At 38.1% G+C, this 15,868-nt stretch overlaps 3 protein-coding genes across 10 annotated transcripts; all 3 read left to right on the forward strand.

The window, feature by feature from the left end:
• The first annotated feature begins 1,543 nt into the window (after positions 1-1,543).
• Positions 1,544-5,088, forward strand: LOC113667997 (collagen triple helix repeat-containing protein 1). Of its 4 annotated transcripts, none has more exons than XM_027183876.2 (5): positions 1,544-1,707; positions 2,158-2,193; positions 3,070-3,191; positions 4,044-4,381; positions 4,601-5,088. In XM_027183876.2, exons 4-5 carry the CDS (start codon positions 4,082-4,084, stop codon positions 4,958-4,960), a joined length of 660 nt encoding a protein of 219 aa, XP_027039677.2. In that variant the 5' UTR covers positions 1,544-1,707; positions 2,158-2,193; positions 3,070-3,191; positions 4,044-4,081; the 3' UTR covers positions 4,961-5,088. The 4 variants fall into 4 exon arrangements, with proteins under 4 accessions (XP_027039677.2, XP_089058380.1, XP_027039678.2 ...); XM_089202254.1 differs by having other exon boundaries at positions 1,572-1,707; positions 2,158-2,267; XM_027183877.2 differs by lacking the exon at positions 1,544-1,707 and adding an exon at positions 1,814-2,071.
• An 857-nt stretch (positions 5,089-5,945) lies between these two features.
• Positions 5,946-8,802, forward strand: LOC113667987 (collagen triple helix repeat-containing protein 1-like). 5 transcript variants are annotated; one of them, XM_089202256.1, is made up of 5 exons: positions 5,946-6,626; positions 6,708-7,004; positions 7,039-7,143; positions 7,738-8,043; positions 8,251-8,802. In XM_089202256.1, the coding sequence occupies exons 2-5, from the start codon at positions 6,957-6,959 to the stop codon at positions 8,599-8,601; spliced, it is 810 nt and encodes a 269-aa protein (XP_089058382.1). In that variant the 5' UTR covers positions 5,946-6,626; positions 6,708-6,956; the 3' UTR covers positions 8,602-8,802. The 5 variants fall into 5 exon arrangements, with proteins under 5 accessions (XP_089058382.1, XP_089058386.1, XP_089058381.1 ...); XM_089202260.1 differs by having other exon boundaries at positions 6,980-7,004; XM_089202255.1 differs by having other exon boundaries at positions 5,946-7,004.
• Positions 8,803-12,146: 3,344 nt separating this feature from the next.
• On the forward strand, positions 12,147-14,421 carry LOC149047885 (collagen triple helix repeat-containing protein 1-like). Its single transcript, XM_089199263.1, has 3 exons — positions 12,147-12,258; positions 13,396-13,722; positions 13,879-14,421. Exons 1-3 carry the CDS (start codon positions 12,256-12,258, stop codon positions 14,227-14,229), a joined length of 681 nt encoding a protein of 226 aa, XP_089055389.1. The 5' UTR covers positions 12,147-12,255; the 3' UTR covers positions 14,230-14,421.
• Positions 14,422-15,868: the final 1,447 nt, after the last annotated feature.

The raw sequence follows: 15,868 nt of genomic DNA on the forward strand, positions 1-15,868 counted from the left end.
AAAAGTGGTAGGGTTTATATATTCCACCTGGATAATTTATTACAAAGAAATTAAAAAAAAGACATATTAAGTGCAGATTATTTTTTCTCCAGCAAAATTAAGGCATTTGATTATGGCATGGTTTAATGCTACTCCGGTTTAAAGATTTATGGAATAAAACCATCCACTCAATCAGTATACCAGAGTAGCATCAAATCATGCCTGATTGTGCACCTGGTTGTCTTGTGAACTTTAATACATTTGATTATGGTTTCACATTCTTCAACATTCTTGGCAAAGTTTGGACCGTTTTCAGCTCGAATCTTCTCTTAAATGTCCTATATGTTTCCAGGTTCTCAAAAGGAAGGAGGATTCCACGGAAAAGGAAAGCTTTGTCAGGTCAATGTTGGGTACGTCAGGTTTAAACGGTTTTCTCAAGTGTGGGATGTTGGGAGAACACTCGATTAGTTTAACCCTTTCACTCCCATGAATGACCAAGCAGAATTTCTCCTCACAATATCCTTACAACATCAAGTACACAAGTGATAAGAATAAAGAAAAATAATTTAGGGGATCATTGGTAGATCCAGTAACAAATTCTCCGAGCTTACATCATAAGAATTTTATGGCAAACAGTAGGGAGAATTTCTGATGAGATCTTGGGAGCAAACAAACTTATTTAGTGTTCTCCCAACATCCCGCGTGGGATATTACGTCGGTAAAGCGATATTAAGTGCGTTCTGTTGCTTAAGCAATCGTCAGTGCAAACAGTATTTTATGAGTCGGCCCGCTAACAGCGAGCATTCTCCGTTACATGATGAGTCGTATATTACATCTCTTGCTTTTGTACAATTTCAGATATGTTATTTGCCGGCCGGGTAGTATGAAATATTATCATTATATGGATAAAGACCAGAATTTCCTTGTTTGATTTTCCGAGCAACGCGCTCAAAGCTTAGGCTTCGGTGAGTAAGACGAAAAGTTGACAATGTCCTTTATAATTCCACTTATTGAGTTCTCATGGACCGAGACGGGGCGAGTTCCACACAAAAAAAATAAAATAAAATAAAAAATGAGCGAGGCTAATATCAAGCCATCTTGACCTCACGCCTGGTCAATACCGCATATATAAGAAAGGACTCGACTACATCTCGTGTTTCTCCCTACACTTCTTTCGTGTACCTCAAAACTAAACAGTTGTCCTCTAGCCTTCATAACTTAGTAAATATTACCAATGAGCGAGCGTTAGAGGTGAGGTTTTCTCATAATTGGTCTGAAGCACTCGACAAATGAAATTTTAATAAAACAGAATGCCGATAAACTTTGAAATTAGAGAAGAGCTTGATGCGGACTGAATTTGAATCATATTTGCCGCGGTAGTAAAGCCTGAAAACCTTCAAAACTCAGACTCTCCATTTCGTTTTCTCTTTGGAGATTTTCGTTTCTGCTCACGTCATAATAACGTAAATTACCGCTCTCAGCATTTTTACAAACTTTTGTTTCGTTCTTCTGATGCTATTTTCCGGCTCGCTTGTTCGGAAATTTCACTCTCAATGAACGAAATAACGCAAGAAAGAAGTTCAGGAAATGGTCGGAATAGTATAATTTGGCAGACAGCTTTAGTTCAGCTCTATATTTTATACTCTGATAGAGCATGCTCTTTCAACTAATGACGACGCGCGTTACATCCGAGCTGTATTATGATTCGACTTATTTTTGCTGGTTCAGGTAAGAGTATAACATCCCAGTTCAATTAATCTAGGTTTGGAAGAACACTTCATTGAAAAAATGCGCACTTAAAAACCGACGGAACACAAAGATTTTCCGGCAATCTGTTCCATGCATTCAAATTTCAATTAAGTCATCAGGCTTAACGACACTTAAGCGTTTTGCTTGGGTCCAACTGTACAATTAATTTTATTGGACAGATAAGAGACAAACAAACTGGTCTGGCCAATAATTTTCCTTTTATGAATGATTGTCTTCATCTGAAAGTAATTTTTTGATCTTTCATTTACTGTCTCGTTTTATCCAGGCTCATTCCATTTGAGTCAGTGAATAGCGACAAGACCAAAAACTCTTATGTTAAGATGTAAGCGACAGCTCCCACCGATTTTGATTTTCTTATTTGCCTGTTGTAAAAGAAATCTAAAGTTTCTCTTGTTTCTTTCCATTTAGCTAATATCCTAGAAGATTCTGAGGACAGACAAAAAGGTAAATCCATTTTATTGTATGACCTAGCGCTAGCACTCGGAATAAAACTGCAAGCAACAAAGCTGTGTTCAAAGGTGACTATAGACGTTTGAAACTACCTTTTCTTCAGATATCATTTTGATACATTTTGCACGAACATCATATCCTCAAAAGAATGATCGGAAGAAGTTTTCTCCCTGGCCTCTTAAATTTAGTTTAGTAATCTATGGCTTATATATGATAAACTTCACCGACTTAAACTGCTTCTTTAGAATAGTGGCTCTTGGATTATCAAAATTTTTGAATGGTTAAGAAACAAGTAAGGCCGCTTTGATCGTCCTTAAAGACCCTCTTCATAGTTATCGCCCTTGAATTTCTCGATGGAAGCTTAAAAGTTAAGAAAAGCGTTTTACATGACAGGATAAGTAAGAACTCCATTTTTTTCTTGAATTTCTCAAGATCACAAAATCATTTATTACTGGGAGGGATTTCATGAACAAGCTGTGGCACGCTTAAGTAAAATGCTGATCCAAATGTGAAACTTCTTCGGCTTGAAATGACATTGTAGATGTAACAATACAGTTGAAACCTCTACGCGCCAAAGGAAATTACAAAACAATTTAAAAAATACAGGTGAAACATGCAAAAAATATTAATATCTTTGCTTATATTTGAATTATCTTCTCTCTGAAGGAAGCTTTCTTGACGTTTATGGGTACCTTCGACTTTGTATCATGCGAATAGCACTTCATTGCTTCATTTCTTTAACAGCCGGCATGAGCTATCGTTTTCTGTTTTTACCTCTAATTTTATTTGTGGACTACCGGTCTGTTAATTTAGCTAGTAAACATTTCCTAAATCTACCGAGCAATTGATTGTTTGTTTATTTTCAAAAAGGTTATGGACAAAAAATGGTGGTGAAAACAGCAACTTCCTGGATTTCTTTGTTTGCGGTTTCCTCTTTGGTTTTCTGTCTCGCTGCGGGCGACAAATCCACGCAAGCATCAAGCTCCAAAGTGGCAAGTTTATTTGTTTAATTTCTCTGATAAAGTTCTCGGATTAAGTCAGGATTTTTTCCTTTACGAAAGAGGGAAAACCAATAACTAATTTTTTAAGGATAAAAGAAAATGTGAAACTTTAGATCCATGTCTGTAAAATATCCATGAAACCTTTGTGAACTCGTTGAGTCGAAAATGGAAAAAGAAGATGTTAGTGTAACAAGCTCGCGATAGCCTTTTCAGGCTAAAAAGGCTGAAAACAGTCTTCGTTGCTCAGAAACATCCAAAAATGTTCGTTAGGTAAAATCATAAAGTTACAATATTTACTCTAGTAACAGGAAATAGACATCAAGGGCTTAAAAGATGAAAATATTTGTTTTCTCTAGATGTCTATTTAGATTGTAGCACAGGTATATATTCTACAAAATACCGTGAAAAGAAAAAAATATAAAAACGCGGGTTTTTATATTTCTCGGAAAAGATTTCACAATCTTTTGAAACGCCTAAGAGCGATAGAAAAAAAGGGGAGCTTAAACCTTCAAACTTGTTCTCGACACCGTATTAAGCGATCACCCTGTATTAAGCTGCTGGTTTTCATAATCCCGAAAGCGTTCATATTTGTCTCCCGAAATCAATGTAAGTAGTCTTTCTGAGCGTTTTTTTTTTTTACATTGAGTGGTCAATTATGACATAAAATGGTGTTTTTTTCTTTTTTAACAGTACTCGTATTCTGTGGAACCTTTATTTAGCGGTCAACCTGTATTCAGTGGTCACTTCGCCATTCCCCGTTGGTGACCGCTTAGTACAAGTCCGACTGCGCCAAGGGACGTCTCTTAATCCTAACTTTTCATTAATGTTTCATTTTCAAACCAGCAACATCCTCCATACTTTTATGCGGGGATACCTCTGGTATGCACGGAAAGCCCGAGCTCCCCGGGGCACCTGGTCGTGACGGCCGTGATGGACGCGAAGGAGTTAAAGGCGACCGGGGCAGCCTAGGGAAGACTGGACCACAGGGTCCTCCTGGCCCCAAGGGAACTCCGGGTGTTAAAGGAGAACCTGGAGTACAGGGTCCTCCCGGCCTAAAGGGGCAGCGGGGAGAAAGTGGGGTAAACGGAATCCTCGTGACTCCCGGTATGATGTCTTTTAAGAACTGGAAAGAGTGTGCGTGGAGCAACTTGAATGACAACAAAGACCACGGCCTCATCAAGGTAAATAGTTATGACAGTAAGACGAAAGAATAGGTTAGAGTATGTTTTAAAGAATACTATACCTCTGTTAATTTTTTTGCAAATAATATTAATTTATCCCAACAAAACAGCCAAGCTTAGAAGTTCCTCATGAAATTGCACAAATTCCATGTTAAGTTATTTATTTATCTTGGGTTCATTGTAATTCTTTTCTTAATTTCTGGTCACTCTTTTACACAGGAGTGTGTGTTTACCAAGAACTTCTCCGACACATCTCTTCTCGTTTCTTGGACTGGAACCCTTCGGGTCTATAGATGCACCACCTGCTGCAAACGCTGGTATTTCACCTTCAACGGTGCTGAATGTTTAGGTCCCCTGCCTATTGACGGCATTGTGTACCTGGGTGCTGCTGGGTCTCAAGATCCTCACCGTGTCCGCCATATTGAGGGTCACTGTAACAACATCCACAAAGGCAAGGTGCGCGTGGGGTTCTGGGTCGGTAATTGTCAGTCAAACAGCCGAAATGATTACGATGCCTACACTGGCTGGCAATCAGTGTCGCGGATCTATGTCGAAGAAATCCCGAAAGCACAAGCTTAGATTGCGAAACAGAACATTCGTTCTTATATAAACGCTTGGACTGATAAAAGTAAAGGCTCTTTGAAATATGGGTTTGCTTTGTAACAATCATTATTCGCTGATAAAATAAAAATAAGGAAGAAAATGGAGAATGTTGTGTCTGTTTTTGTTTTGCTTCCTTTGCGTCCACTTACTTTGCTGATAATGGCTCGTTGGTTGGTGTCTTCTTTGTTAATTTGAAATTTGAACCTGTCATGTTATGCTGGCTCATAGTTCTCTTTGGTTCCTCAAGATCTTTTTGTTAGTCTCGATGAGTCTTTGTGATTTCTTTCTTTCTGCGTCTGTTACATCAAAACCTTGTTAACATCATGCCTAAGATATTTGGGAACGCAATTTAACAGGTAAGACTAACCGTCCACATTCAATCCGCAGGAATAATTCACTTGAACGGCGCTTCCCGAATACAGTTATCAAGATGGATAAGTTTGACTAAGCTTTAGGTTAAATCTACCCTCCACATCAATGTGGTACGAGACTGACGTCATTGCATTGGTCCTTTTATATTTTGATGGTATCATAACATCCTTAATGCGTGAAGATGTAGCCAGGAGTGTCCACCGCCGGCGATTGGTGTGTTTTTAAACTTATACATTGGACGAATAATGGCCTTAGCCGCTTCCAAAAGCGTGTGGTTGTGAATGCTCCTATTTACATCTTTCAACTGCAAGTTTGAGTTATGGCCAAACTCTTGGTTAGAAATCAATCATAAGCAAATCTTTCCCCACAAAATACGAAATTTAGGAGCGACATCTGTTTATGTTCATATCTTGTGCTGAAGATAAACATTTTTCATGTAGCCCTTGCATCAGAAATATGCTTGTCACATGCATTTTGAATAAATAAATTGAAACCGACGAACCACGCTTCAGCAAAAATCATACAAAAAGGAAAGAGTGATGGGCGATGAACAAATCACGCTCGGTATACAGCTATTTCAATTTACGTTGTCGGATCAAAGCTTCAAGGGTACGGGACAAGACCGAAAGGCGGTATGGGTAGATTAGAATCAATTTTAGGCTTTCGGGGTTGTCGGCGCGAGATGGACATGGAGGCTGAAAATACAATTAGTATTGCCTTGCGCGTCTTAACAAAGAGCAACAAGAACAGATATGGACGAGGCATTGTTAATTTTGCTGATAATTATTCATTAAGATCCCATATTCCCCTTCGGTCTTGTCTTTTAGGCTTGAGGCGTTGATCCGACAACGTAAATTGAAATAGCTGTAGACGACTTCATCACCTAATTGTGGTACGCCCGCTGAAGAGGATACCCTTGCAATACATAAAATTCACGAACAACAAGTATAGACGACTTCATCACCTCATTGTTGTACGCCCGCTGAAGAGGATACACTTGCAATGCATAAAATTCACGAATAGTAAGTATAGACGACTTCATCACCTCATTGTGGTACGCCCGCTGAAGAGGATACACTTGCAATACATAAAATTCACGAATAGTAAGTATAGACGACTTCATCACCTCATTGTGGTACGCCCGCTGAAGAGGATACACTTGCAATACATAAAATTCACGAATAGTAAGTATAGACGACTTCATCACCTCATTGCGGTACGCCCGCTGAAGAGGATACCCTTGCAATACATAAAATTCACGAAAAGTAAGGTAGGTTGTTTTCTCTTTTACGTAACTCTCCTTTTTATGTTCAATTAAAACACCTTTCTTCCTTTCCATTCTTCGCTTTAGGGCTCCTGCTTATCCAAGAGAGAACGTTTGAGGAAAAGCTCTTAGTGATACATCGTCATTACAATAGGCTCATGCAGTTAATGATATCACATAAAAAAAAATTATTTTTGTGTCGTTTCGGAGAAGAAGAAACTGCTCTTATTATGTCAAAAGATTTTAAAAAGTAATTGAAATAGGGGCAAATAAGACTCTCAAAGAAAATCGATCAAGATGCTAAAAAATTAAAGAGATGGTTCACTGGGCAACATAATGCTACCATTGTTCTTCCACAGGCATATAACCGGAGAGAGCCTGTATCACCAGGGCTGAGTTCAAATCTAGCATACATAACCACCTGGTCGCCATGTTCAAAGCAACTTTGTTGCTGTTACTTCTGGCTACACTCCACGTTATCACAGAAATCACCAGCGGGAAACAAATCGACAATCAACCCATGGTAAAGTCTTAGATAACTGAATGTCTTTCAGAAAAAAAAATTGTCGTGATCGAGGGTTTGAGATGGAGAGTTAAGAAATGTAATTTGGCCTTAATGTTATCCTGTGCATCTGACATCAACAGACCGTCATATCAAGAGTGCAGCAGGTGTTGAAAAAAATGAAAAAGTTCACGCAGTTTCCTTCTTTGCTCGAGAATGTTTCAGCTTGGAACTGATCGTCCCTCACTGATTTGATAAGCCAGATATGAAACAAAGCACTTACTAGTAAAAATGATACTGAAAGGAATCGCTACTAGAGTTTGATAAACTCGATTATTACAAGAAATTGTGGTGCGTGAAGTCTCACTTATATCCTATGATAAATTTAAAAATAATAGGTGGTTAGTCATTGAAAGATGAACCTGATATATGATCTGATCTTTGGACGATTCCTCTGTAGCCCAGTTTGTAAAATCCGCGAGATCCGAAGGTCTGAGGTCGGAATCTCGAGACTTAGTCTTGCATTACTGCTATAAACTGTTTGTATTAGTTCTCGCGGAGACCGTCTCTGTTTCCTGGCTTTCTTAACATATCAATGTTGTTTCATGTTCAAAGCAAAGTCCTTCGAGCTGTAACGCCGGAATACCAGGTATGCACGGCAAGCCTGGGTCCCCTGGGTTACCAGGTCGTGACGGCCGAGATGGACGTGACGGAGCCAAAGGGGATCGGGGAAGCCAAGGCAGAACTGGACGCCATGGACCTCCAGGTAATAAAGGAGAGCCTGGAATCCAGGGTCCTACTGGCCAAAAGGGGCAACTTGGAGAAAGTGGGATAATTCGGGCAAGTACTATGCCTTTTAAAAACTGGAAAGAATGCGCCTGGAACAACTTGGACGACAGCAAGGACCAAGGGCTTATCAAGGTAAAAACTAGTCAAAGTTAGATTAGTTTTCAAAGAAACGGAAGTCCTTATATTTAATTATTCGTACCACATTATTTGGTATCAGTATCGATCATGGTCTTAAAAGGTGCAAACTGCGTCAGCGGCAGAGAATTCTTATCTGCTTTCAACCACTCTTCAGTCTCTTTTGACAAATTAATTACTTCAATTTTATTTTCTTACCTACAGGAGTGCATTTTCACCAAGAATTTTTCTGACACTGTCCTGCATGTCTACTGGACCGGAGTACTTAGAGTAACTAGCTGCACCACCTGCTGTAAGCGCTGGTATTTCACTTTCAACGGTGCTGAATGTTCAGGTCCCCTACCAATTGACGGCGTTGTGTACCTAGGAGGGGCAGCGCAGAATCCTCACCGTGTCCGCCATATTGAGGGTCACTGTAACAACGTCCACAAAGGAAAGGTGCGCGTGGGATTCTGGGTTGGCAATTGTCCCGGTTTGGGAAACGCTGACGCTAACACGGGTTGGAATTCAGTGTCCCGGATCTTTATCGAGGAAGTTCCTGCGCCTCAGCCTTAGGTTGACGATTCTTAGCATAGTCCAGTATAAACACGTAGAACGAAAATTACTTATATTCTGACGAGTTATTTAGATGAAGTTAGCAGCAGGAGTCGATCATATATTAATCGGCTTCCAATAACTAGGAGATATAATTGTGTCCGAGTCCTTTTTGCAATTTTCCACGTCTGATATCAGTGAATAAAGCATTTGAAAACCTCATAATTTGAATCATTGTTGCATTCTGTCAGAGGGTGTGTTATAGTTTCGCCTGCTATGCATCAGCAAAAACCGACTTCAAACCAAAGTAAAAGAAATTGACTCATGGGCGTATAGGGAAAAAGGTCGAGGGCAGTTTGGTCAGCAAAATACCTCGACGCCTCGGTTTTGCTGGTACTCTGTTTTGATATGATGAGGATGAGAGGACTTTCCAATTTCCCGAGGCCCCTCCTCCAGCTCTTCGCCACGATGATTTTTTTCACAGTTGGGAATGCTTACCTGCTTAAGATTTTGAATTCCTTCTTGCAATGTTTTTAATTTTTTCTACTGATAATTCAATCGTAAATGTTTTAGTTTACTCGCCAGGGCTACGACTTACTGACATGGGCTCGGTCAGAATGCACACACTAATATGAGGTTGCATTTACTTTTAACCCGAGGCATATAATTTTTAGGCAGAAAATGCTTCATTAAAAAGAAACCACTGATGCTTGGAGGCTTCATTCTTTAAGTTTCTATAATAAATACACCTCAAATATAATTTTCTCCCCTAAATAACTATGGTAAATATCCACCAAAACGCTCAATGAAGAGGTGTTAAATCGTTGACAACCGTTGATCAATTAACAAAACGAAAAAGTGACAAAGTTAAATCTAAAGCCGGATGAATATGAATAAGGTATTAAGTAAGAATCATGCATTTCGTAAAATTTAGCTAAATTTTTCAAGTTTGAGAGTTTTTGCTTGAGTTGATTGTATCCCGCCTTAATCTTGATGCATTCTCGGTTCATTGTTTTCTATCCGGTGTTTGTCTACTCATACAAAACATTACTTTAAAAAACATATTCAACATTAAATATCTTGCACCAATAAAATGTAGATGAATTTCATACATATGTCGCAGGTAATTCAGATAATGCGTGTTTCACAAAAAACGAGCCTGTTCTGTAGAACTTCGGCAAACATTCTTAAGAATTAAAAGAGATAATATCCGTTAGCCTCAGCGGAATTTTATTGAAGAATGTAGAGGTGTAATTTCGTTCCTCTTAAATCGTACATTTAATTTTAAATCATCTTTTATTATAAGCTTTTAATAATTTGCCATTAATTCTATTTCAGTGCAACATGTGTTCCTCATGCGATGTTTTAAGATAAAGTATGCGAAAGGGAGAAAAAGTACGAGCAAAATTACCACTCGAATTATATGTTTAACTTTAGAATAAGGGATTTATTGTGCCACTTTAATTCACCTTCTGCAATTTTGGTTTCCTTTGATTACGAAATAATCCAGTGGCGCGGCTCGATCTGAGCATAAGGCGTGCTCAAGAAACAAACAACCAACGAAATAAAACTGATGTGCTTATAAGCTTTTAACAAGTATGCAGATTCTATATCACAAAGCTTCGTCAATATTGACTGACTTTCTTCTAGTTATCAATCGACATCATCCAGCTTGATTCGGTTTGCAATGTACGGTTGTCCTTAAAGTCAGTGAAGTGTCAGTACTGAAGCTTCATTAAGCTGACGTCAAAGCAGGCCATTACAACAGAAATAATTGCATGTTTATAAGTCTTCAGTTCGTAAACAACTGTGGGATTCAAGAACCTTTGACCAACTCATTCATCTCCTAATTCACTTATAAAAAGGGCCACGCGCTTTGTGTTTTATTCTCAATGAAAACAATTCTTCGAACTGTCAATGAAAGCATCCACAAAAGTATCCTGAATTGCTAGACATGAACAACTCAGAGGTAAAATAATCGATATTCACGGTGATTTGAACAATTATATTTAACTGACCCGAAACGTTTTGTCTTCTGCAGGAATTCCGAAAGGTTGATGTAGCTTAATTAAAAAATTTCTAGTCCTCTCATTTCGTCGGATGCTTAGCTATAGACATCATTTCTCTCGAGCAGGATGAGCCCTATAGCCTCTGGAATGTCATTAGCTGTATAACCAGCTGAGTAAATAGGATGGCAAGCAGTTCATATTACTTTAGGTCAACCAAATAAAGACAGTCTCGCTGTTAAATCAAGACAGTTTTCTTTTGTTGCCGGATCCAAAATCAGTGTGCGGATTATACCCTACTGCTTCGTGTTAACCACCATACCAATTTCATGTTCTTCCTGTCAATGCGGACGAAACCTCTTTTTCAGCTTCGAACGTCATTATAAATTTTATTTGTTTAGTCATGCAGATAATACTTTAAATGAGTTGGTTACAGACAAAGCAATCGACATAGACATTGTCTCTAATATAATACGCTTATTAAACAAGCATGCTCTAAGAGTAAACAATGATGAACCGGTCCGAACACGAACCAGAATCAACATAAATAAAGTAAAGTTTTTCCATATTCCATAATAGTGACTCCTTAGAGAGCTACGGTTATCGAAGAAAAGAGAAAAAGTTCAAGCTAAAGGTACAAAGTAAGATTTTGTCTTCCTTAGTTCCTTTTTTTTCCCATTTTTTTTTCAAGGTGTAACGTTTTTTAAGATCAAAGCTCCCTGTGCGCTATCAACAAATTTTTTCATCGAGACCGTTTTCGGCTTTTTAAATGCTGGCACTCTTCTGCATTCATTTTTTGGGGTTTTTACGAAAAATTCATAGCTTGGAGAGCTATTTTGTGAAGTTGGATAAATGAGAGTGAAAGAGAACTCAAAAACAGAAAAAGAGGTATTAAGGTGACTGGGCAAGATTAATATTTTTTCGAAGTAGTTTTAAAAAAAAGGCACTATACAAGTCATTTTATTCATGATGTTGGAAAGAATGGAAAACTAAAACTTGTTAGCTACTTCGACACAATCAGAGCACAGTTCGATTGAGTTTCACAAAACCAAAGCTAAAGTAACCACAAGGGCCAATCAGGACAAATGGAACAAGCCTATGGATCCAGTTAGAATCTAAACAGCAATCGGCCCAAAGCGCAAGAAAATGCCAGCGACAATGTCGTGATTGGATATCGTTATGCATCTGGTGGTTGGAGATCTGAGTATCACGCGAGTCTTTCCGACAAATGAAAAGGCCTATTAATATACAAAACCATGGTACTTCTAGATTACTATCAACACTCACTTGAAAATTGCTCAATGCATCTTCAAAAATAACATTACTATTACCATTCTTTCACAGTTGTTTGTACAGTCGCGAGTCTCAAGCATCTACCTTAGTTTCGTTTAAAAAGATAGCTCAGTCATTTCATTAAATGATTCAGTAAAAAAACACGAATCTAAATAATTTTCTCGAATATTAGAAGCAATATCGGATCGGACCGTTTTCGAAGAAAATATCGTTTTAATCCGTCAAGTAACTTTAACTCACTTACACGTTGGCTTGCTTTATTTTAAGGTGACGTCAACTGACTAAACAGAAATGGCTAAAGAGCGACACGTGAGTTACATTGTTATTCCTGGTTTCCTTCGTTGCAGCAGACAAAACCAATCAACCGATCTACAAAATGGTAAGTTATGAAAATATCGACCAAAAAACGACCCTACCATTTCAATCTAGCTTTAAACCACAGCGAAGAGTTTCTATCACAGGAAATATTTTTAATATGAACTTTTGTCTAATTTATTAAAGATTACAATGACGTTACTGAATATATCGAGGAATAGAAGTAGCGCAGTTCAAGTTAGTTCGGGAGCTTTTAAAACATATAGGCCTAAACTTATATGTTTAATCTGAGTTATCTTTAACTTATTTTTTTCATTTCCACAAATTCTATTAGTATTCTCTTTTCATAAAGTTATCTTAATTCTTTAATTGTCATCATTTCAGTTACATTTTGTAATTTCTGTTATTCTCCTCATTCCTCCAGTTGATTGTTACTTTTAATTTAATGTCTTCTTTTTTATATTTATTATTTCTTACCCTTCTTTTGCCCGCAATCATTGTTATTCAATTCCCGTGATTCACCTTATTGTTGTAATCTCTTTTATTATATCTGCTTTTTTCCTTTCGTCCACTTTTTAATTTTATGATTTCTGTCATTATATTTTTTCTTTTTTCTTTATAATGCTTTTATCTCCGTTCCTCTTCTTTTTTTAGTTTAGTTTTTCTACTTCTGTCATTTTACTTTTCATTTTTTTATTTAAAATTTTGAATCACTCTTATTTTTCTTATTCCCTGCTTTAACTTTTTTTATGTCTGTTATTCTGCTCTTTTTATCAATTTCGTTTTTTTTTTGTATTTCTGTTATTTTTCTCAATTATTCCTCTAGTTCCCTCAAGTTTTCCAACTTCTCTTTTTCTCCTTTGTCATGTAGCTCATCTTGATTTGGTAATTTCTTTTATTCCTTTTATTCTTGCAGCTCATTTCAATTTTGCAATTTTTCTTATTCATTTTTTTCCTGTTGCTGATTTTGATTTGTCCATTTGTTCCGTCTGTATTTGCTATTACTCCCTATCTCAGATTCTGTGCTTTATTTATTCGCTGTTACTCTTCTTGATCTGTGATTGCTTCAATATATATTTCTATAGCTTTCCCTATCCCTTTTATTCCACTAATTTCTTTTACCCCTCTTCCTGTGGTTTCTGTTCTAGTTTATTCCCCTTGTTACCTATAAGATCATATTATAGATTACTTTTTCATCCAGCAACCTCAATCCTTTTATTATGGCGGAATACCTGGTGCGCGTGGAAAGCCTGGGCCTCCTGGAGCACCAGGTCGTGATGGACGAAAAGGATCCAAAGGTGACAAAGGAAATCTAGGAAAGACTGGACCCCAGGGATCCTCAGGATCCAAAGGTAATCAAGGTGCTAAAGGGGAACCTGGAATCCAAGGTCCTCCCGGTCAAAAGGGGCAGCGTGGAGAGGGTAGGGCAATTGGAATCCCTGGGATGCCTGGTGCGATTTCGCACAAGAACTGGAAAGAATGTGCTTGGAACAACTTGAATGACGACAAGGACAATGGAATGATCAAGGCGAGTAGCTCAAGTCTCTAGCTCATGTCTTTCATTATTTTTAAACTAGTTTCTCACTTTATTGGGAAAAGTTAGTGGAAAGGCCAGAAAAACTTTATCACTAATTGACATGACAAGTTCTGAAAGACTGACTCGTTTTAAATTTTTTTTTGACAGGACTGCGTATTTAGCAAAAATTTATCGGACACAGCTCTTCGAGTCTTTTGGACCGGTTCTCTCAGAATCGCTGGCTGTAATGGGTGCTGCAAACGTTGGTACTTTACCTTCAACGGTGTTGAATGTAAGACACCCCAACCGATTGATGGAATTGTGATGGGAGGTGGAACGAGCCAAAATATTCACAGTGTGCGTCACATTGAGGGACATTGTTCCAAAATCAAAAAAGGCAAGGTGCGCGTGGGTTTCTGGGTAGGAAATTGTCGTGGATACCGCAACGCCAATGCTTACACAGGATATATTTCAGTGTCCCGGATCTTTATAGCGGAAGTGCCCACACCTCAGTCTTAGATCTAAAAAATCTATCCTGCATAAAAGTCTTCCCTAATTATATTATCAGATTAGATCAGATTTCGAAACAGAACATTCATTTCTGCTCAACCGCTTGCACTGGTAACAATTAAGGTGCTTTGAAACAGAGGGTTTGCCTTGTAACAATTGCCTATTTGCTGATAAAATAAACGATAAAAAGAGAAAGAAAACGGAGAATGTTTTGTCTGTTTCTGTTTTTCGCCCTTTGGTCTTTACTCACTTTACTGATAATAGTTCGTCAGTTGATGACTTGTTAGTTACCTCGACATACTTTCCCAGACTTGGAACTTGTCTTGTTGAACCAAATCATAGTTCTCTATGTTTCTTTTATTATGATATTTTTTAAGTCTTAATGGGCCTTTGTGATTTCTTTGCTTCAGCTTTAATCATAACAATCACAAATTCCTCAAATATTATTGGTGGATTCGCAGCTTTTTTTTTTACTAATCATTCTGTACATAATACAGTAAATGGTTTGAACCCGGGGGTAGCATGTAATAGTGTAGTTTGATTGTCTGGGTGAGAGTAGTCCTAAGAAGGACTGTTGTCGGTAGTGGTGACTGACGTTTCGACAACCTTTCACTTGACTCTGATAATGACTTCCGCTCAGGTTGTCGAAACGTCAGTCACCACTACCGACAATAGTCCTTCTAAGGACTACACTCACCCGGACGATCAAACTACACTATTTCATTCTGTACATTTGTAATCCGACAGTGTAATCGAACAGTTGGCTGCAATCGAACACCTGTAATTGGACATTTGAAGCAGCTAATCATAGTAAGTCCATTCAGCTAATCCACCATCACAGAAATGATTACAATGACCATAGCAACAACCACTTATCAAAAGAAAAACTGAGAAATTTCCAAATGGAGGAATTTTCTATAAGACGTTGTGTCTACTGGAGATACTTGTTCTGGGTTTATTTGTTTTTTCGGAAATTGAGATGGTTATTATTAGTTGGTTACAGGATTTCTTGTCCAATTCCGTCAGTGATCATACTCGTGATTCACAAATCAGACTCCCGCTTCGCGTTCGTCCGATTTGTTCATTACCTGTATGATTACAGACCGAATTGGACTCCACACGGCTATTACCACTATTTATAACATCAAGACGTTGTTTATATTACGCTAAGATAATTTGGAAACACAATTTTAACAGATTAAGGCTACCGTTCTGAATCATGGATTCATACGAACGAGGCTTAAAACTACTCTCCTATATAATTCATAACGAAATCTGAAGTCCTTAAATTTATGAATAAAGGGGGTAAGTTTCTAAAGAAATCGTGGTGCTTCGTCGGTGGGAGAGCAGAACTGGGTAACTTAGTATTATCAACTGAGTCATAATAACGTAAATTGGCTGACGTTGCAGGCGTTAGCCTTTTGTGCATTCGTTCTTTGGTGGTGACACACTGTTAATTGTTGCGTTTTCACACTATATCAGCTGGTGGAAAACTCCTTGTCCGTTTCTCAGAGTGGAGAGGAATCATTCGATACATTTTCCGAGAAAAAACGCGTTTTCAGGTCTCCTGTGCACGCCGTTTGGAAAGGGATTGAACCGAAAAAACACCCTGACAAATAGTGAAACCGATAATTTTTCTTATAAGTTC

Source organism: Pocillopora damicornis, chromosome 3, assembly GCF_964200805.1.
Source record: "Pocillopora damicornis chromosome 3, jaPocDami1.2, whole genome shotgun sequence".
In the NCBI taxonomy this organism is placed as follows: Eukaryota; Metazoa; Cnidaria; class Anthozoa; order Scleractinia; family Pocilloporidae; genus Pocillopora; species Pocillopora damicornis.